The sequence below is a fragment of the Centroberyx gerrardi genome, chromosome 11, assembly GCF_048128805.1.
Source record: "Centroberyx gerrardi isolate f3 chromosome 11, fCenGer3.hap1.cur.20231027, whole genome shotgun sequence".
In the NCBI taxonomy this organism is placed as follows: Eukaryota; Metazoa; Chordata; class Actinopteri; order Beryciformes; family Berycidae; genus Centroberyx; species Centroberyx gerrardi.
The window spans coordinates 18,054,288-18,077,513 of record NC_136007.1 but is presented as its reverse complement, the minus strand read 5'-3'; the positions used below and the strand labels follow the sequence as shown (position 1 = coordinate 18,077,513).

Sequence of the window (23,226 nt, the reverse complement as noted above, 5' to 3'; positions counted from 1 at the left end):
ATATATTCACAGAATTTCTGCACCCAAAAAGATTTCCCTATCTCCATTCGCCACTGCCGCTCCCTCAATCACACATATGCACACACACATGCAGGTGTGCTCACACACCTACACATACACACACACACACACACACACACACACACACACAAAACTATGATTACTACACACACTGCTACTATTAGTCTCTTTAATCCTTACTGTATGATTGCAACTAGTCCCATGTTTTATTAAAGTGTTTTAATGTAGGACATTGTAAAGAATCAGGGTACATTAACCATTTACTGCACTTTTATTATGCACACACAGACACTTGTGCACACATACACATACACATATGCACACACACACACACACACACACACACACACACACACACACACACACACACACACACACACACACACACACACATATTACTCATAACCCTTGTTGAACAGTTAAAATACTGTTCTCACTACTCTATTATACTGAAGTCCTCATACTCAGATCCATATCCTCCATATTATCCTGGAACAAAAGACAAACTGAACCTGTAAATCCAACTGACAGACAAACTGAACCTCTAAAATCCAAAACGGCCGCAGTTGATAAAGCCCTGAATGCCGTTCCTCCTCTTCATATTTACTCTATGCATTCCAGTTCAGCACCATGGTCAGCTAATAGCTTCTTCTAGTGCAGAGCTCAGGACCATGGACAGCAACGCGTGTTGCTTAAACCCCAAATTGAACCCTAAATTGCATTGCTCCAGCCAGCCAAAAGCAGAGCCATCATGTTCAGGTTTTCACTGTGGTCTAGTGCCACAGCAACACCTTTTTGCAATATCTGATGTGATCTTAATACATGATCAACAGGAAAATACTCTCTTTTCTATAAACACTGATGATCTGTATAGAACATACTTACAGAGGTATAGAGGTATCCTTCACTATTCATGGCGAGGTACAGCCCTGTCTTTGCCCCCTGGATTGCCACAATACGCAGTCCCACAGGAATCAAGTTGAACTGTGCTAAATTGGGGAATAAAGTGTGAGGGAGAGAAACAGAGAAAGACAAAGAGAGAAGAAAGAGTCAGAGAGAGAGAGAGAGAGAGAGAGAGAGAGAGAGAGAGAGAGAGAGAGAGAGAGATTAGATCATAGACCTCTCAGAGTTTATGTTGCAGTATTAGAGGCCCCAGAGGTGGTTAATGGAGTATTGAAGTATGCATACTAACGCTGTGCTTTACGCTACCTCTAAACATTGATAATGCAGGTGCTCAGCCTTACCAAACAGAGAGCTTAGAGCAAAGACAGAGTGAGGATGGGATTGGTAGAGATCTGAGTTGGTGAAACTGTTCTGAAACTGTTAACTTCTTCAAAGAGAAATAAGTTAAATTACACTCCCCAAATAATAATGCAGTTTGTTAAACTAACTCTACTTTTAAAAAGGGAGTACAAGTACACCCAAACTGAATTATAAAGAAAATGGCATATCTGAGGTGTGGAATGTCAAATAGGCATAATACACAGCAATATGACTAGGAACAGAACAGTCAGCACTGTGGCCACAGTTCCTGGTCTGAAACACAAACTTTGCTGATTGTTAAAGTTCAAGGTGAACATTCACATAATCAGTGGTGGTGCGTCACTTAAATGAACTTAATACACAGGCAGTCTTGCTTTGTGTGTGATACTGTCCTCTTACTTGCACATAAAATGCACAGGCAATATTTTTAACTGGTCCAATTTGGGAGGAATAACTTACCACTGTGCTAGCACTGGATTTAATTAGACATGTTAAGAGAATAAATCAAAAACATTGTATTTCAGACCTTAATGATTTAAAAAGCAATTTTGGTTGCCTTTTGCAGGTGAACTCATTTGCCAAAACATATGGCTTGCCAAAACCTACTTTTGGGATATCGATTCACCTTCAAGTAATCCTTATTGAAATCCTTATTGGTTGAAAGAACATAAAATATATATCTATACTTATGTTTTATATCTCCTCTTTGAAGGAGAATTTCTATTTCTTTTAGTTTCTCACTACCTGGCTTCAGATCATGTGGATGGGGCCAAAAATGAATCACAGAGAGCTCCAAGCTTGAGCCAAGCAACATATATTTCAATAAACTTTCAACTGTGGGAGTGGGAGTTTTAACTTTTACTGGAATAAGCATGGTGGATTGTATGTACGCTGAAATGAGGAGTGGACCATTATGATTCTTCTCAGTGGACATAGGATGTATTTTTGAATGTGAGCATGGAAACAAACTGCCAAATTGTGACATGGAGTTTGACGTGGTGTTCTTTCCTACATTAAGACAAAAATAACGGCGCAAATTGGGACTAACTTGACAGATGAGCTGACAAAACACAAACTCTTTGCCCAGCGCAGCCATCCAGTCCCTATAGCATAATGTGACACCTTCTATGGTACTGTGTAGCTTCTGGTAGAGCATGGCATTAACATTGCCAAGTTGAAAGATTTGATTCCTAGTTGGGGCAAAAAAAATGGTGCGAAGTGTTCCTTACTATAACAGTATGAAAATGAAAACTGCAGGTGTTATTATGTACATGGCTTTAGTTTGGTTTACACTGATTTGCAGTTTACAGTGCCGACCAACTCAAACAGTCAACTGGTGCCAGTGATTAGACCATAAAAAATATGGACACACATGTGCACAAACACACATGCATTCACAACTGTGAGTTCAAGCAACTATGTACAGACACACACACACAGACTCACAGAAGGAGCTGCTTTCGTCCCTTGTGCCGTCCATGGTGCCATCTGGCTGCATCTGCAGGTAGTATCCATGTTGACTGTACAGCCGGGTAACGATGCCTTTCAGCTGGGGCTCTGCCGGGGAACATGGGAAAACAGCGCTGTGTTAGACTGGTGCCGGACACAAAGGGCTAGAACTGCACTGATAGGCATTCACTGATTTAAAAAAACAGAAACAGAAAAGGGTTAACAAAATATGTCAGGGTTTAAAGACACTAACCACAGAGTAGGGTTACTGTCTACAGTGCAATACTGGAATTTGGAATATAGTGGGTTTGTGGCATTGAAAGTGGAATCATTTGTGTTATAATATGGTGTAGGACAGTAAATTCAGTGTTGATTAATGTGAGTAACTCAGTACTAGAAACCATAGAAATGTAATCTGTGATATCAAGCCCTCATGCAGCCTAAAACTGATCTAACATTGAATGGAAGACTTGTGGACTCATACAGTGTTTGTCAGAACTTGGATATCCAAGTTACTTAATCATGTTTGTGCTATCAGTAGGCTAACAAATTATTTAGTACTGATACCCAATCAATTAACCACAGAAAATCAGCCTGAAACTGTCTGTCACTTTTCCTTTCTTCATTCATTCAGTTGTAGCAAGTGTGATTACTGTAATCCTTGGACTACGTAAATCCGATTTGAAAAATGAAAAAGTTCTTTCTCAGGGCTGATGGATTCAGTTTACGTCATATACATTATACAGAAGTTAAAATTATGAAAAAGGGGATAGCAAAACTTGTCTCTCTAGGTTTCTCCTCTTTATCTCCTCTTAAGAGAACAGAACAAATGAAAGTCACACAAAAGGCCTCTTTTGTATCAGTGGAACTCCTTTTGGGAGTGTGACTTGGAGGCAAACGTACCTAGCAGAACAAATAATGATTGACCTCTTTAAGTTCTCCTGACATCATTACCATGTTGAAGCAACACATATCCACCTCAAAACAAAAGAGAAGGGTGCAGCTATTTTGTGTTGTATAATATGTATACTCTGTTCTGAAGGTTTCTCTCTGGGGTGTAGCTCTATAAACACATAAATATTCAGCAAGAACATGGAAAGACAGTTTAGGCTTTCAAAATTCAGTAACCATTTTCTTAGTTAATCAGTAAATTGCCCAAGGTACATTTTTGGAGCAATTTACCCAACACTGGGAATTACTGGGAAAAACTGAAATTCTGTAGTATTTCCTTCTAACTAATTGCTGAATATAGTGCATTTTTGTGAATAATGGATCATTTTTGAAGATAAGCAAAATCGCCAAGGAGAGCTTAAGCAAACACCTTATCATAGCCCATTGTCTTGCTGCCGCTGGTATTTTTAGCAAGAGCTTGGGTCATCGGAGGATGAAGTCAAGTGAGAGAGCTAGTCTGTCTCCCACTAAATAAAAGATATATAATCAGGGGGACAGGGTGGTGGAGGAGAAGATGGAGGATGAATAGAGGGGTTGAATGTTTCATGAGCCCAGTCCCTGCAGCCTACTTTGCGTTCATTTAAGAAACAGAGAGAATCCTTGCAGCGGCTCTCAGACATCGCCAGCGTCCCCCTCTATTACACGCAGCACTTTCCGCGTTGTGGAAATCCAAGTTGTCTCCCGAGCTCAGCCTCCTCCTCCCTGGGTCAGGCGAACTCCAGCGGCAGGAGACACGAGGAGAGCTCTGCGGGTTCCCATGACTTAGCTTAGAGCTCAGTCATTTTCACTTAGAGAAAACAGCCTGGTCAGGCCCAGCGGACTGACCGCTCTCCTCCAATGCAGCTTTAATGAGGGGGATGAAACATGGATGAAGGAGCAGTTTATGACGGAGCCTCTGGAGGACTGAGGGCCATCTGGGAGTTTCCCCCCTCCTCTAAACTCCACCCATGCCCTCTCACACATTCCCCGGGGAGGGACCTGGGGCACTGCGCAATCTGCTTGTCTTCTCTGGACTAGCGCAGGGAGAGAGTGACAGAGTATGCGGTAACTATTTCCCATAGGAACAGTGCCAGGGTCAAGACATCAGTGAAATTGCGACCTACTCCCATTGTTACATGCATGCATCTACAGCGCTCCCACAGTCTCCTCTCCTCTCCTCCTCTGATCTCTCTGATTTCTATTGTTTCTTCCCCGTCCTCTCTCTCGCCCTCCCTGTTTCAAAGCTGCTTGTCAAACATCTCCCATGTATCTCTTCTCCGCTCCCTCACTCTCTTCTTCTTCTTCCTCTCTTTCTCCATTTCATGTCCTTTGAGTTATGTGCGCTTTCATCCCACCTAATAACATCATACATCACCCAATCAGAGCAGGGAAGCCGTTCATTTCTTGCCCCCACAGATGCAAGCGACAGATGAGAGAGAGAGAGAGAAAGAAAGAGAGATGGGAGGATCAGGGAGAAGAGGAGTGAGCAGAGGGACAGCAAGGGAACAGAGTGAGTGAGATGACACTGTCATTTCATTAAGAGTGACGGCTGTATGTGCTGAAGAAAAAGCACATTTAGGCAGAAATTCAATAGACAGCTCATGCAATATGGGGGTAATCAAAACTCCCATGCTTGGTGTCAGGGGCACTAAAACTGATGTTTCACTTACCAGAGCCGGCTCTAACTTGAAATCCTTATGCTATAACACCAATGCACAATAAATTGCGATCCAGTATATGAAAGTGTGCTGTTGATGTGGCTCTCAATCTCCCAGCGAGTTGTGTTGCACTGCTGATGCATTAGAGATTTATAGACGATCAAGGCAAAAGCAGCTCTTGTGGACTCTTGCCACCCTACTGCAAATATTGCGGTTTTGAACAATTAGGGCCCAAAGTCATAGTGTTTGGACCGCTGTATATGAGAGATCAGTGTGCCTTCACTTAATTTTAGAGTTAAGTTTGAGATGGAAGAAGTATACTAGTAAGTAAGTATTCCTTATTTGATATTGAGCTATATATGTCAATTGAGAAGCAGCCCAGGTGAATTCCTATTTCAAATCTCTATACAAGGTTGAATAATGAAACAGAGAAGCTGAGGGCTTTTAGAATTGTGAAGCTAGTGCCAACAAGTGCCAATAGTGGTGTTTTGTGATCAGTGAGTTGTGTTTGAACATTAACAGTCCTGATTTAAGCTTTGTTTAAATTACATTAAGTGAACTGTTAAGTTGTATAACCTTCAAAGTGTTGTAATTTATTTTAATCAGGAAAAAAACAGGCACAAAGTCACAGACAAGGCTCACGATTGCTGTCAGGAAAGTAAAGCACATTATCGGTTGAATTTATGAGTAATCGTAAGAGGTTTGTTTACAAAATACTTAATTTGTTAAGATAGAATCATTCATGTTTTATGAAGTATTGACTGATGGATTTCAGGTTGCAAAACTAGCAATTAGCTCATGAGTGTTCTTATTTAAATAAAATTAATGTCTAACAGTATCTCTGAAATAAAACAGTATTTAATCTATGCAGAAAGGGCTATGCATTGGCAAGATGATTTACAATTATTTTTGATCACATAGATCACATTTGTGATATGAAGCTGACCGTGTCTTTGTTCTAAGTCTGCATATGTATGCATAATCTTCTGATTCTGGATATGCCCGGGGAGAATAATATGAGCTGCAGTATTATTATCATAAAAAGCTAGATATGGTGAAGCAGAAGGGCTCATGATGCAGGAGGTTAAACATAAACACACATACTTCCATTAGGATGGCTTTGTTGTATTGCAACAAGGATGTCAAGTGTCAAAAAACAGGCAAAATGAAAATGCACAAAACAGTGCATAATCATAACACTGACTCGCTTGGTCCCTAGGCTCAATGTCATCACACAGCACTGATGCACTACATCCCCATGCATATTTTGGAAACTGCTCCTCTCACTGTCTTGACAGTCTAATCTCTGCCTAATACATACACACACACACACACACACACACACGCACACACACACACACACACACACACACTTGTTCTGTCATCCTTGCAAATGTTATGGTGGCATTAGGGGTGGATACGTCAATACTCCAGCAAACATGTCACATCGTCACCTGAGTAACAGGCATGCTCATCATAACACAGGGCAAAATGGCCCAATGGATTCTGAACATAAGCCCTGTTTCTTGGAGGCATTAAAGGTGGCGAAACACATACCTTTTTCTCACAAGACCTAGTTTATGTGCATTGTTGCCCTCCTTCAGAAAAAATATATACAGGGTTTGTTCTTTTTTTTTTCATTTTGACAGTAAAATCACAGAAGGCATTCCAAGGTTTCCAATGATACTGAACATGTTATGCTGGAAATTTCAATAATAAGTGGCCCATAATGTCCTAATTTCTCCCACGGCGCAGCCGAGGGCATCACAAGGTGAATTCAGGTCAGGCAGTCAGTCAGTCAGTCACACTTAGTGAGATAATGCGCTTCGTCAGATGGCCTCTAGAGGGCGTTTTTGACTGTGAGATGCAGTGTTTCCCATACAGAGGCACAAAATCAAAAGTTGGTCTATATAGAAATGGATCTAAATCAATCTCCAATGCACCTGATGTGCACATCACGTCATGTCTGTAATTTGGAGATGTACAGACAGCAGACTGAACTCAATCCACAGAGTCTCCCGGTGTGAAATCAAAAGTGAAACTTGACATTCCACAGTCAGTAACGGGGATTTGCAGACAGCAACTCGTCTTCGCTGCCCTACAAAATGTAGCGGTAGGTGACGTCATCTTGTGGTATTTAAGTAACGTTAGCGGAATTAGGCAATTTAACGTGTCGCAGTGCTTCAGTGCATAGAATTGGACACACACGCCGTGGGTCTGTACAGGATCTGTGCTTGTTAAACATGATGTAGTGACACTAGCGTAGCAAAATGGCATTTATAGGTTAGGATTTAGTTTTCATCATAGACATGCTACAAATGAAGCGTTACAATCTCCAAGAATATGTGCACGGCATTGACCTAGGATAAAGAAAAGTTTGTGTTATTTCTTACCTTTTAATCTGCTATAGGGGAAATTTTTGGAAAAAATTAAGCTCAGCCGGGGTTAGTGTCCAAGGCGCAGCAGAGTGAGTACACGTTACCAGGCAAGTCAACTTTTTCATTCTAAAAGCCCTGGAGATAATACACAATTCAGTGTGACAGACAGTGTCTGGACAGCAGTCTACCTCTGGCTGGATTAGCAAACACACAAAGAGCTGTTTACATGAGCAAAAAGCCTGTGTTCGTGTCATGAGGGTGCATAGTGTGCACATATAGCCTGTACTGCTCCTCAGGGGTAAACAGAGAAGTTGATAACTTGGTAGGGTGGAATGCTAGAGACTCAAAGGCCATGTTTAGTGCCTTGGGTATATATTAGGGTATACTTGATACATACATGAAGGCATAAAGGACCGTAGAACCATCTGCAGAAAATCACATGATGGGACGTGGAGTGAATCAACAGTACATGAAGTTCACCTTCACTTTGGCAGGGGTCAGTGCCAAAAGCAAAGGCAATTTCATAGCACAACATATCTAACACTGAATCAAATGTTTCATGTGAGGCATCTTATAATGTACCAACACAGGGTCCCACAAAGGAACAGAGGAACAGTTGGCGTATGCACTGGTCTCAAGCAGTGTGCACCTTATATAAAATGCATAACCATGTAGTCAGCCCCTGGTGATTTGCCATCATCATCCATGTGACATGCCGATATGACAGACAAGTACACTTTGGGGGTTGAAAAGAAGAGGCCTTGATCCAAGAGCCCCTGCATGAAAGTGAGAATGTCCACAGTGGAAGCTTGGAGGCACAGTAAATTTTTCGTTTCATACCAATTATTTCCATTTGAATTATCCTGGTCCCCCAAAATTTTGTGAAATGAGCATGATGTCCTGAAATGCAAATATGTGCTCCATGTACAAAAAGTGAGAAAAATATGTTTTCCCACAATGAAAGAACTATGTGAAGTAAACATGACTGGAAACAGGCAGTTACGGTCGGGGTGGTGGATGGGCGAATATGTTTACCTTCAACTCGGATGATCAGAGTTAAGTTCCAATCTCATGCCAGAAGTTTTCTACTGCGAGTGCAGTTTTTATTTAACTTATCAAACCCTAACCCTAACTATGACCAAAACCTTACCCTAACCGTAACCAAATAATTTTAGCTGCCTAATCTCAACCAAAGTTTTATTCGTATAAACTTAACTGTAACCTTAAACCTAACCTTAACCAAAGTTGTTTTACTTGCCTAGCTATCCTTTTCATGTGACGAACAGGGTTAATCCCACCATATATACCCTGTCTAGTGTGGGTCCATTGTGGAGTGTCTGCAGATAGTGGTGCATCCTTGTCCTGTAGAGGAACAGTGAACAGTGCATGTTGTCTTTCAGGGTGAACAGATCTACATCTGCCTTGCTGAACTTTCCCCAAATACGGGGGCCCAACCGCAGCTGCAGCCTCGACTGTGCTGGGTGTTTCCCCTGGAGAGAAGGTCCGTGCCTACATTCATCACTCCTGGGACACGTGTGGCCTTGAGTGACAGAAAACGTTTGCTGATCCAGGTCAGTAGAGTGTGGGTCAAAGAGAGCTCCCTGTCTGTTTATGTACATCAGCACACAGGTGTTGTCAGAGCACCCTACAATATGTCGACTCATCAACAGGCCCATTTCCAAGTGACCTCTCTACACATGAACGACAACATAACTTACAGTTGTCAAATGATAAAGCAAGTGTCTAGAGAGTGTAGGGGGCCTTAGAAGATACTGTACCAAGTAAGCTAAATTCAATTCAAAGTTTCTGTTGAGGCAATGGATAAAACTAAAGGCATCAGGGGTAAATAGAATGTTATTGCTAGTCATTGAAGATGGGAAAAAGCTCAATAATGCTTGTGTTATACTTTAAAGCTAAATTATTGCTGTAGGGATTGCATATGTATGTTTAGGGTTTTTTTTTTTGGTTTGTTTGTTTTTTGACAATGCCCAGATTCAAATTCCAACAAGTACATCTTTAAAGGGGCGTCCTGGTGGCTCAGTGGTCTAAGGCGCATACCATAAATGTGACGTTCTGTGTTCAAATCCGGCCCAGAACCTTTGTCATTCCTCTCTCTCTCTCTCACAATATTTTCTGTCTCTCTCCATGTATAACTGTCTAATAAAGGCGAAAATGCCCCAAAAATTATAAAAAAAAAAAGAAGTAAAAAGTAGTTTTACTCATCACTAGGGTTGAAGCTCCCACATGCATCCGAAGTGAGAGGGAAATTTTCCCCTGGTTCTATTATGTTGGCACTTAGACTTGTGCATAGCAAGGGAGAGATCTACAGTATCATAGACCAGAGTCCAGTGCCTGGCTTCAACTCTAGTGCTAGAAATAGTCTTTTTTTTTTTTTTTAATTAGGTTTGCCTCTAGTCCCAGCACTCACCACTCCATGGTCTGCACAGGGATGCCCTTCATCAATTACATTCGGCTGTGATAATCATTGTGAAAATCACCTGGGGGAGACTGGGGCTTAGTCATACAACCACACACGCAACTATCTATTATGTGTGTGAATGAGGTCAACAGATACTAAAAACCAAGGTAAACACTCCATGCATCACAATTGGCGTCAAGGACATGTAAAACCCTTGCTGTGATGTAATTGCTGCAAAAAATAAACAGTGGTTGAGTTGGTTTATCTGTAATCAGTGTAGTGTATGGCTCAGTGTTGGTTATCGTTATGCTAATGTATTTATCTGGCATGATTTGTTAGTCTTTAGCTCAGTATGAGTTGTTCTGTGGCTTGCTGTTCTCTCTCTAGCTGAGCTCCTCTTGATAAGGTTGGAGGTAATTACTGGGGGCCTGCTTGACTGAGCAGCCAAGGGCATTTCTCATTCTGCACCGACTGAACCAAACTACAGGGGTTTTCCTTGGCTTTTATTTTAAGGACTCCCTGTCTCTCCCCTCCCCTCTCATCATGCTCTCTTTCACTTTCAACTCTTCTCTCCCCATCCACCTATTTCAATCAGTCTGTGTGTGTGTGTGTGTGTGTGTGTGTGTGTGTGTGTGAATGTGTTTGAATGCACGTATGTTCATGTGTACATGTGTGTGAGAGAGAGGGAGTCTGTCTCTTGTGTAGTGTGTGATTCTGCGTCTAATAAAAGGAGAACAAGGTTCTTTCTCTTTTTTCCCTTTCTAAACTGGGCCATAAGCTCTGGAGTGCTGCTAGTAATTATCAACCTTATGGGAAGACAGAGGGGGAGAGAGGGAGAGGAGCAAGCAAAGAAGCAAGAGAGATGATGAAAGCCAGTTAACAACATAGAGGCAAGGCTGAGGAATGGCATAAATTTGTCCAGAAATGAGGGGGGGAAAGGATAGCAACAGCACAGACAGGAGTAAGAGAAAAGGGCAATGATAGAGCGATAGAGAGATACAAAGATACAGAGAGTGACAGAGTGAGAGGGAGGGAGAGGAGATAGGGGAAGATAGGTTGAAAAGGAGGATGGAGTATCAGTAAGTATGGGTAAAATGAAGAGGACTGGGTTAACGAAGCAGTATGGGTACGAATGAGATGGTGTATGACTTCATCTGCAACTGCAACTCTACCCTCTTAATTTAAATTTAAGGCGTCCGAAATCATTTCGTGTGACGCCCACAGCAGCTCGCGTAACTGAGACGGAGTTATTGCTGCTTATTAATGACGCTGACAGGAGCATGTCAAACATGCGCAGAAGCAAATAGGACTCACACTGCTTCCCTGACACGCATTAAATATTCACACATTTAATATGTGCTTCATTGGCATTATGACAGATACATGTCAGTGGCAATTAGCAATAGAGCCATCCTCACAAGAGTGCAGGAGATTCAATATGACGTGGTGCAGCATGCTGCATTATCAATATCATATTATCAATGCACCAAATTTTCTTTCTTCATGAAATTTTATGCTTACTTGACTTTGTGTTGTTCATGTGGCTATAGAAAAATAAGGAATAGAGGCACGTGACGGAGACTATTAGAGTTCAGCGGGAGTGCTATGCAGTATTCCCCTGTGCATGATCAAACAGCTCCTCAACACCCCTCACCTCTCCTCTTTCCCATGAACCCTCCAGCAAGGACACCACTAAGCATGTCGATACGTGCACAAAAACAAACACGAACGTTCTTCTGCACTCCCACACGGGTCCAGACCTCAGCCTGATCGTCTGATGATCGCCCCATGAACAAACAACTAAGTCGAGCAGCAGAGTGATGGACAACAAAGGTTCAAAATTTGAACTTGAACTGATTGCTTGCTGAAGCACATTAGAAGAGTCCTTGCACACTAGCCATAAGGCTGGTTTTGCCACACAGAAGCAGCAGCCCATCAGTGGAGACGCAGGAGAGCAGTTTGATAGTGGTGGTGGGAATCTGTTGTAGATTTCAGCCAAACATTGAGATAAAGCATAGATGACACAATACTAACCACACACTTGTTCAGTTTGCACACAGCTGCATATGAATACCAACACACACACACACACACACACACACACAGATACACACACAAACAACACACACACACACACACACACACACAGATGCATATACATGTATGCATACATGCATACAGATGTGAAAAGCACAAACTACGTATTGTATTGGAATGAAGGATCAAACGTAATACAAAACAGTAATCCATCTCATTTACAGGAAATATTGCGGTAATGAGACCACAAATAGTTAAAACTAGGTGATTCCTTGCTCATTACTCAGGAACCCATTTGAATGGGCAGAAGCATTTAAAATGTGAAATTATGGACACAAACAGCTTTGTAGATCTTTACGGACCAGTTTTCAGCACTTATGGATGATAATAACCATTCAAATAGTCTGTCAATTGGAGTAATTTGTCAATTTAACTTCATATTCTATGGACTGTGGAGTAAAGTAATCCAAAGTAATCATATCACATTATTATGTCATAGCACATTAATGAGTGTGATTTATCCGAACAATTCCATTATTGTAAAATGTATAGTGATAGATTGATAGTTACCCTCCTTACATGGTACATGCATGAACACACTGTACATATGTGCGCAGACACACACGCACACACAATACAGCACACATTTACTACAAACATTAAAAAGCTCATTGCTTTCCCTAAATTTTCAAACCATATATCCTATAAATTACTGTGATGATACGGTGGTAAGAATAGGTGTGTTGATATATAGCTGCATTATCAGAATGCTTCCTCGTTCTCTTGCAGTATGCTTCCCATTCATGCTCTCTCTCTCTCTCTCTCTCTCTCTCTCTCTCTCTCTCTCTCTCTCTCTCTCTCTCTCTCTCTCTCTCTCTCTCTCTCTCTCTCTCTCTCTATCTCTTTTTCTCACACCATCTACCTGAGTCTCTCTCACCCTCTCTATCTCTCACTCCCCTTCTTCTCATCATTATCTCTATGGGTGTCCTCCATCCTCACTGTCTTTCTCTTGTTAGAGGTTAAATTCAATCTGTCCTTGTCAGGTTTAATCAAAGTATCCACAGATTCAATTTAGCAGGTATGTGTGGGAGGTTAAGGTGGCATCTTTAGGACGATAGAAAATAAAAGGGTGCTCTTAGTACGCACATCCCTCCACTGCTTGACTGTAAATAAGACTTAAGGCCATTGTCAACATCCTCTCTCCAATATCCTCTCTCCCATTCACAAGCTAACTCCAAATTCTGCAACTGCAACGAAACTAAAGTCTTTTTTTGGAATAATTCTCAAAAAAACATTGATCTCTTCATCTCCATTTACTTTATCCTCTGAGTGACTAAGGAGCTTCTCCAGCCTAGAAACATAGAGTTAGATAAACCTTCAAAATTAAAAGAAAAAATAAATAAATCCCTTAATCTGTAATGGGTTTTTACTTTATATTAAAAAAAAAACAAACCTAAAAGATTACAGCCCAAAATTTTGTGGTTGCATTGTGGTGTAATCTGATGTGTAAATCTTGGAAATTTTCATTATCGAACGGTTTAAGGGAGGAACTGAGTCACCTTATGCTCCTACGCATGAGCAGCTGCACCCTCATCCTCTGACACTATTTGCTATCAGATATTTTAGATCCCTCTGATGAAAGTAGGGTTGTTCATGGGCAAAGCTGAAAATCCCCGGAAATTGGTGGAACAAACTCACCAACAAACTAACTCCGCTGTTTGTTTTGTCCAGAGGCAGTCAGACATAATGCTACTGTTGTGTGAAAAAAAACTATAATTTTGATTATTTTAATGATTTTACGTGAATTAATGAGTTATATTTAGGGATGTATCACATATATCACATATCTCACATATCTAGAACCTTACAGGGGTACTGGGAGACAGTTTTCTGTTTTTCTGTCAACCTTCCAACATTTACTGTTATTACTCATCACGCTTGCCTAGTGGTAAAGCGGGATATGCTTCATCAAAGTGTAGAGGTGAGTGAAAGGAAATTGCTCATGCATCCTGCTAGTAGAACACCAATCTTTGATTATATACCTACCCGCTTTGCTTTAACCACCTAAAACAACACAAATGCTCAACTTTCCATTAAAGACAGCTTACTTTCAAGACAGACTATTAAATGGAAAGGAACTTAAGTTATGAAGGAAGTTGTTTTGCAGTGACAGTTGTCTCTAGATATCCCACCCCATGGCTTCCCCTCTCATCTTCTTCGCCACATGCTGCCTCTTTGACAGGCTGATTCACAGCTCTTTCCAGTCCCACCCACCTTCCCTTTTATCTCCAAAGCTATCTCTATCTTCTTCCATTCCTCCATTTTTGATTACCTCTTTATCTATGTCCACCCCCATCATCGCCATCCGCCTCCTCCTTTTGACACAAGTTGCTCTTACATCATTAATATCTTTACTGCCACCTCTTCATGCCTCTGTTTACTTCTGCAGACTCCCCCTCCCTCCCTGTCTCTCTCTCTCTCTGTCTCTCTCTCTGACCCCTGTCACAGTCAGTAAAGTTCTGATGAGAAGCTACCTAACACTGCATTGTCTGATCAGGTGTTGTCGAGTAAGCGAGTTTGGGGCCCTGATCTCTTGCGGTCAGCTTAATGCTATCCTCTGCTGGATCTCTCCTTGTAACCTGGTCTGCTGCTTGCCAACCGGGGCCCAGATTTGTGGCCCGACTGTCGACTGGCCCCTTTGATGCTTTTACTCCCACACCACCCACAACAGCCCACACAACGCCACAAGATGTCTAGGTCTGCACTATATTTGCATTCAAAATGCCATATTTGCATATATTAGATTCTAATTACTTAGCCTGTAGTGTTACTATTTTTAATGCAAAGTTGTATTGTTATGATGATATTACTGGTATAAAGTTTCACAGTATTTCTCCTCTGCTCAGCAGGCCTTCATGGAGCCTGCTGTACCAGTTTTGCCTTAATAATAGCTGGTGATATATAACTTTGCTAACAAAAGTGCTATAAAGTAATATGATTAGGATTATGATTGTGATTATGATTATTATGAGTATGACGAGTACAATGAAGGTATGATGATGATGATGATGATGATGATTATTATTATCGTTACTGTTAATAGTAACAGTCTTATAGTTCTTAACATGATCCTTACTTTTTGGATTCATAGATAGATTAATCTATTTTGGATCATAGATCTGGAACTGGCTGGACTTTGGATATGGATGTCTGTCAGAATGTGCATATGTACCAACATTGTGTGCACATTTGGTCTAAGTTAGAGGAAGGTACTGAAGGTGATACAGAGGCGGTTCAATATCCCTCTCTTTTCAAGTCAGATTCCACCTTGAACAAACTAAGAGGGTGATTATTGATTAATCACTATACATTAATGAGCTGGATTGATCTGAAAAGGGGGCAGCACTGCAGATCATTGACAGTGGGAGAGCTCTTTCACTGGCCGGGCCAGCAGCCATCTTAAAAGAGAGCGTGCAGGACAGGAAGAGCGTGAGGAAGAGGCGGATGATGACGAAGAGGGGGAAGGCTGGTAAAATCAGGCTGATGCTGTAGTTTGACATGGTTCTCATTCAGTGTTAGAAGCTTTGTGTCAACCACAGGTAAGCGGCAGGGTTTATGTCCATCCCTAATATTTCAGTAGCCCATTGCTTTATGGTAGTAAATATAGCTTGTGTATGTTGGTGTGATGTTAATATGACAGCTGACAAAAACTCCCCTCCTCTCAGAAACTCAGCTCTTAGAAAACCTATGGATGGCCGTCCTGTAGGGAAAAATGTATTTTGAGGTAATCAAGTTATAAAATGTGCGCCTGCGTTGCATAAAAAGCATGCAAAATGGAAGTGAGTGAAATCAGTTTAAAACTAGGCAAAAGTAAGCAAATTGTGAACATATTATTGTTCATGCAAATTATGATACTTTGCGCACAAAATAAGTAAAATGAGGGTACAAATCAACCAAAATAAGAAAGGTATGTGTCTTGTTGGATCAGCTTAACGAAAACAAGGGCACAAACACGTTAGGTCAAAATTGTGGGTTGTTTGGGTTTGTTCGCTGGGTAATTTAACGTTTTGCTTGTCGGTAATATGTAACCCCAGCAGCTGGGTCGGTGTCTCCCTCTTGAGCTGAGAGAGTTGAGTCTTCAGCTTAAGGCAAATAGGCCTACTTGCAGTTTACTTGCTGAAAATGAATAGACTAAGGAGCATCTTGCAGTGAGTGGTAATTTATGGTAAATTACTGTAAAATTAGCTGCACTTTCAGCTAGTTGGCAACTGAATAAGACTAATGTTATAGTTGAGTAGGACAAGTAATGTCATTAGTCTTGTGACTTTACTTGACACAAGTAGTGATTGTGATGAAATAAGAGCAATGATGGGCAACGATGTGCCATGAAGGGCTGAGAGTATGCAGGTTTCATTCCAACCAAAGGCTACACCAGGTGAGTCTAATCAGTGAAATCACCTGCTGTGGTCTTTGGTTGAAATGAAAACCTGCAGACTCTCAGCCCTACAAACACATTCACTACAAACCATTCCCTTAATCCTAACCCCAGCCTTAAATGTAACCACTACATGACTAACAGTAACATTAGCCCCAACCCTAACTCTCAAAATAATCCTTTCCCTAGCAATGCCCAATGAATGGAACTCACATGTGACCCCTTTTTCCTGGGTTTCTATTCTTTTGGTTTAGTAAAACATACTACACAAACATACAGACACACAGTATACAAATCAATAAAGAACCACAAGAACGCACATGTAGTTTCTTTCTCTCTCCAAGTATGGACACACATGGGTGAATGCACATGTGTACACACACACACACACACACACACACACACACAGTGGAACCCAAGTGATCCTCAGTACATGTGTGGATCATCACTACAAACCCAAACAGCTAACGCATCATCACACAGAGGTTTACAGCTCAAGCAGCAAATGAAATATCAAAGCAAAAGCAAAGACTGATAATGTTCTCATGAAATCTTAATAATAAAAATAGCATCACTTGTCTAATGTGAGCACTGAACATTTTCTTTCATGTCCACAATCAACCCCTTGACACAGCTGCACCAGAGGAACATCTGGTATTGTTATGTAAACAACCTACAGCCGGAACAGAGATTGTCTCAGGACAGACACACAGTAACTGAGTTACACTTTCTGAAATTAAGAAATTAAGCTAAATATGTTATGACTGTTATGACACATTTCCTAAGTTTGAAAGTTGGGGCATTTTGTTGTATTAGCTAGACAGGGAGGCCTCTGCACCATGGAAATGGATTGACCACAGACATAAAAAAGAAAGTCATTTTCTTGGCCACCAACGTAGGATGCTATTCTCCTACTTTTACAACAGAAATACTCTAACACGATTGTATTTGCTCCAGTAGCAAAATTACTTGGATTATAATTCAAATCTCAAAGTGAGTAGTCGTGACAGCTCGACTGTGACAGAGAACACTTTGAATGTCCTTAGTGAATCTTCTGGTAGCAAAAGTGGGTGTATTGTCTTAACATGGAGGTGCTCATAATGAATGATAAAAAAGAATAAAATGTTAAAAAACTAAATAAAAAATGCATGAAGAGATTTAGTAAACTATTGACTGACATTCTAAGAGCATCAATGATTTAACATCTGTAACAATAAATGCAGTCCTACACTTTTTTCAGATACCTAAGGATATGGCAAAAGCTTAAAATTATTTCATTAGAGATTGGGAGCAGTGTATTGAAGTTTAAATGTGGTTTGCTTCGCTATAACACATCCCAGAAACCCACCATCTATCTGTCTGTCCTCCTTTCAGTGCTGATATCTGGACGTCAGCCTGTCTGTCTGTCCAAGTGCACTAGAGGTCCCAGAACAAGTGCACAAACGGCTCCAGAAACTCTGCACTTACGAGCTAAAAAAAAACTTTAAAAGCCTTGCCACCCATTAGACAATTTTTGGATGATCAAGTTTGTAAATTTGAAGCTTCCCACCCTGCACACCCTTAATTTTCAGAGTGCATATCTACATCAATCTTTCGGCCACGGGGTTGACTTCGAAGTTCTTGGATGACAATGCTGTTTGAAACACAGTAGACCTACAGTATGTGAGCACAGTGGTGCAGAATGAAATTAAACTCCTCATCAAGCACAAGGCTTTGCTCACGCTCGCTCATCGCTCATCATTCTCACGTTCAATCTGCTCAGATGCAGTCCTTCGCTCCGAGGGAGAAACACTCTAAATTCACTGTTTTTTCCCCAATCAGCCGTAAAAGCGTAGCCTCTTTATGAAGAATGTTTGTTCAGTGACATTTCTGTCATATGCATAATTTAAATTAAGACTACTAAACATACTAATTGTGCATGAATAAGGCAAAACATTTCTCAGCTATGAGTTCAATTATTCAATAGTCTAAACATCTTATGTGACTCAGACCAAAAGGAAAAAAGTATACTGCAAAAAAATGAGGCAATGACATTGTTCTTTCTCCAAAAATAACATAATATTTTAAGATAACACAGGACAGTTGTGCAAAAATTACATGTAGGTTTTAGATATCAAGAGATCAAACAAAAGCCTTCACCATTAAATATATATATTAAAGGGCCTGTTTTCTACAAATAACTGTATGAGACTACTAGCCTATTTGGAAAATGACCCATGTAAAACAGAAAATTCAACATGGCAAGGCATTCCTCAATTAACAACATGCACTGTACCTGTAAACAGAACATCTCGGCAATAGTATGAATTAATATACAGTATATTAATGTGCGGTGTAAAATAATAGCCAAGGTCATGCTACAGTAGCCTATGGATTTAATCAGGCCTCATCAAATCTAAACACCCTAGAAAATTCTTTAATAAAACAATCCTTAATAAGTGCTTGAGAAATTAGCTGGAATGTTGTTACCATGGCAATATTGTGATTTGACGCATTTCCCATCTCTTATACAACGGCTCTGTTGAATACTTGATTCTGATTGGTGGCATCCCAAACCCTACCCTGACTGAAATTAACTTTTTGGCTCACTAGCCACTGTGGCTAGGGATTACCAGCCACAAAGAATTCTCACTAGCCAAAACACTTTTTTTGTTTCTTAAACAATCATCAAAGCATTGCAGAGAATGTAACTGTATGCATTTGATCATCTTTATTTGTAATGATAATGCTGATTACAGAGCATGATTTTACGTTTTATTTTTATTTTATTTTTATGTATTACTTAGAACAATCAATCAACAATTTGACATTTCCTAAGTGTGTGATTAATAGAGTTAAAATACAAGGGGAAGAAACAGTGAAACTAAGAATAGGTTTGGGAAGGACAGGAGGATAGTAATGAATCTGTGCACGCGTGTGTGTGTGTGTGTGTGCGTGTGTGTGTGTATGTAGCCATAATCTGAAGGTGGGTTTTGGCAGCCTTGTGATCTTTTATAGCCTCCAATTTGGGATTGCTCGTCCAGACAGCAAAATAAATCTGTCAGTCTTGACAAAATATGTTGTCTTATTGTTTCACGACCTGCATGCCATTTCTCACTAAATATATGTGGTCTTTTCTTCCCTCCTTATGGTCACTGATAACTTCAGTTGTTTTCATCTCCTTCCCCTTCTTAAATACTTCTGTTTCAGTTTGCACCAGTAACATAGTGCCACATTCAAAGTTTTTTTCTTTTTCCAAATGTTAGTTGCAATTTATCAATCTAGCTTGTCCCTTCACTTAACTCAACCCAATGACAGCTTACTGTTGACAAGTTGCACGTTGACAAGAGAGAGGACCAGTGATTTTGGCGCTATGTCACAGAATGCACCAATCAAAGTCTCAGTATGGAAGCTCTGTTTTCATACAGAAACTACATCAGATAACTTTTACCTGGTAGAACTGACAGTTACCCGCCACAGCCATTTTTTGCCCACATTGGTCAGTTGGCAAGTGTAATTTCAAGCCCTGGATCTGAAGAGGGCGCTGTAATTTCACATCAAATTTGAAAAGTTTAAAAGATACACGCATGTAACTGACCTTGTTTGAACCATATACTTAGACCATAAGACTACCATGATTCAGCTATTGTGAAATTTTACAAAAACTGTTATTTTCCGTGCAAGTTTTTAAGGTTAGGGTTAGGATCTATGGATCACAGTGTTGGTCGGTCGCTCTGTTCACCACTTTTGGTCACGTGGGTGAAAGTGTGCTGCAGGGAATTAGACTGCAGACTCTCAATCGAGAGACCTGTGTTCGATTCCCAGCAGGGACACTTGACGAGACATACGAAAGGTCTGTAATATGGCCCAGTTGGAAAACAGTGTGGCTGTCAGTAGAATTTCATGCAAGTTGGTGAACATGTACCAAGGGAGTCTGAATGGTGGCCCTTTCAGATGTGTGCATATACAGCAACTCGTAACTGTCACCAGAAATATAACTCGCTGTGAGTGTCAACATCTTAAGAGAGAAAACTTCCATCAAACTCCAGGGATAAAACATAACAATTAAATAGATTTTTGGTAATATACGCCATACAAGTCATGGAAAGTCATGGAGTTTTTCATTTATGCTACAACTTTGCATTTATCCCGTAAACTTGAGTGCAGTGGCGACCTCTAGCTTCTGGTAGTTTTATCAAAGAGGTCAAAAGGTCATTTTCTTTGGTTGAAATTGATTACCACCAAACTGATTACTACCAACTGTCAAACTCAGTAAATGTGTCACACCCATAGACTGTAAAAAAGATGGACGTAGGAGTGAAGGGCCGTTTTGAAGGGCTGTTTTGAAGCCAAAAGATTGGGTTTACGATCGCCGCCAGGTTGACATTTTTTGGAGCCGGCAGCAGCCAGAGCGAAGGCGAGGGTTGACCACAGCGCTGCAGTGCCGCCTGCTATTGGTCCGTAATCGGCGACCTGTCGATCACTGGACAGGCGACCTGTCAATCACTAGGAAAACAACCCTGTGTTATAACCGTTATATCCCATTAATGACACAATTATTTTGAAAATCACCATAAGGACACACATTAGAAGAAGTGAAATTAGCTACCTCTCGTCGAAAAAATTTATTGGCTTTGTATTTTGAGTGAGAAGTTGAGCTGTGGTCCCATTGACTTGCATGGAGTTGGGCTGGATTCATAGTCTTTTTGGAGCCGACCCTAGCGGACATTAGTAGAATTGCACCTGCTGCCACTTCCGTATTGGTTTCAAAATTCACCCATGGTTTTGGCCACTTGGTCACATCACAATTAATAGTCACTTATTTATATCTTCTGCCAGACTAACCAACTAAGCACTTTGCTTTCTAGCTTTGCTTTGCTTGTATTCTTTCATGCGGCTGGCAAGCAAACGGATGCCATTAGTTAGTCCAGCAAGAGATCTTCATGTTGCTACAGTAGTACAACATTGCACAACAGAGCCTGTATGGTATGCAGGTTGGTTATTCATGCATACTAAGCTGGCTACCATGCTGAGCAATCCCCTGCTCCTGACTGGCTGGAGGGTATTTGGATTATACTGGTGATCAACTGCTTTTTACAAATGCCCAGTTGTTTGTACAGAAGAAAAAATATAAAAAATGAGAAGTGAATATTTTAAATTAAATTGAAAAAGTCATCAGGCAACTTTTTAAACTGAATGAACCTGTAGGGTATTTCTTGACTCATTTTGAAATTAATTTGAGACATTGATTATGCGTTGAATTAAAATGAGTGAAAAATATAGAAAATTTGAATTTAAAGGTGATAACAAATTCAATTATTTAATATTAGAATATGAATTAAATTTACATTGAATTAAACAAAATTAAAAGTATAATATGTAAAAATCATTTGTTCTATTTTCAGTGATTACATAAAAATTCTACATAAATTTGTTCAGCCTTAATTTCTGGTGGCACAAATAAGAAGCACAGGAAGATGAAGATGATAGCAGTGACTCACCCGGTCTTTTGTCGTTCCGACCTTTTCGACCCCCACATAGCCGGACTTTGGAGATCAGGACCAGGATCTGTTTCTGGCACAGGGACTTGTTGCTCTTAGGACAGGGCTTGCGCTTGTTGGCTACCGGTCTGTTGGCTTGGTCGTCCTTGACCGCCCGTTTCTGTCTAATGAGAGAGCTGGCGAGAGCTGCCATCTTCCCCCCCCTCTCACCTTTGGGAGGGGGGTGTCTTCCTTCTCAATACCCCCTTTCTTGTTTTGGCTTTTGCTTTCCTCAAACACCAGAGTAGGACGGAGGTCTCAAAGACGCCCCCGCAGGGGGATTCGGGGGTCTAAGTGGGTTTACAAAGAGGAGTTTAGTTTGAGGGCTCCCTGGAAAAGGGAAGATGCGAGTTCACCTGCAGTCCAATGTGGAGCCTCCACTCTGACAAGAAAAAAAAAATTATCACGACACTAACAGAGTACACAAAAAAGTGCTACGGTCACATTCTCAGTTTTAAAAAAGAATGACCAAGGTTAGAATGACTGACTTTTAAAAATGCAAAGACGGACACATTCCCTACATCTCTAGCCCTCTTCCCCACTCATCTTGCCCACACATCAAAATGTGCCTCAGTAACCAAGTTCAAAATATTGCAAAATAACTAACCTATTTTGAATATACAATACCAAAGAGAAGTAACTCAGGCTATTTTACATATAAAAACACTTTTACTGAAGAAAAGTGAAATCATTTTGAACGCTAGGAAGCTATTAAAAATGCAAGAGAAATCAAGCTGGCTGTCACCATCTGTGTAGTCCATGGAGGTCCAACTTTGCCTCCCATTTAAATGTGGAAGCAAGGAATAATGAGCTGTGATTCCAAGCGGTAATCCAGCAGACTTAGATCCAGAGGTAGCACAGCAGGCGGGACACTGACGGTCTTGTAAGAATGAAGCCAGGAACAGAGCAGAGAGATGGACAGAGAGAGATTTCTCTTCTGCCTCCGATGGCATGCTCTCTCCCCACAGCCCTCACCGAACCCCCCCCTCCTCCCATCCAAAGTCAGCGAGTGATTGTGGGAGTATGTGTGCGTGAATTCCAGCAGCCACCATCAGTAGAGGTGACATTCATGAGAGAGAGAGAGCAAAAGAGAGCGAGAGAGAGAAAGGGTAGTGGG

General features: G+C 40.9%; 1 protein-coding gene across 5 annotated transcripts in view; it reads right to left on the bottom strand.

Moving 5' to 3' along the window:
• fgf11b (fibroblast growth factor 11b) overlaps nt 1-22,263 on the bottom strand; it is a 31,250-nt gene extending 8,987 nt beyond the window's left edge. The window contains exons 1-5 of one of the 5 annotated variants that reach the window (XM_071915223.2): nt 22,071-22,263; nt 10,365-10,383; nt 8,929-8,957; nt 2,731-2,841; nt 907-1,010 (exon numbers count right to left, since the gene is read on the bottom strand). In XM_071915223.2, the coding sequence (XP_071771324.2) occupies nt 907-1,010; nt 2,731-2,841; nt 8,929-8,957; nt 10,365-10,383; nt 22,071-22,263 (456 nt within the window). Of the gene's footprint in view, nt 1-906; nt 1,011-2,730; nt 2,845-4,080; nt 4,112-4,942; nt 4,962-7,443; nt 7,453-8,928; nt 8,958-10,364; nt 10,384-22,070 lie in introns of those variants that run through there. The other 4 variants (XM_071915224.1, XM_071915227.1, XM_071915226.1 and 1 more) reach the window with 4 other exon arrangements.
• Between the last annotated feature and the right edge of the window lie 963 nt (nt 22,264-23,226).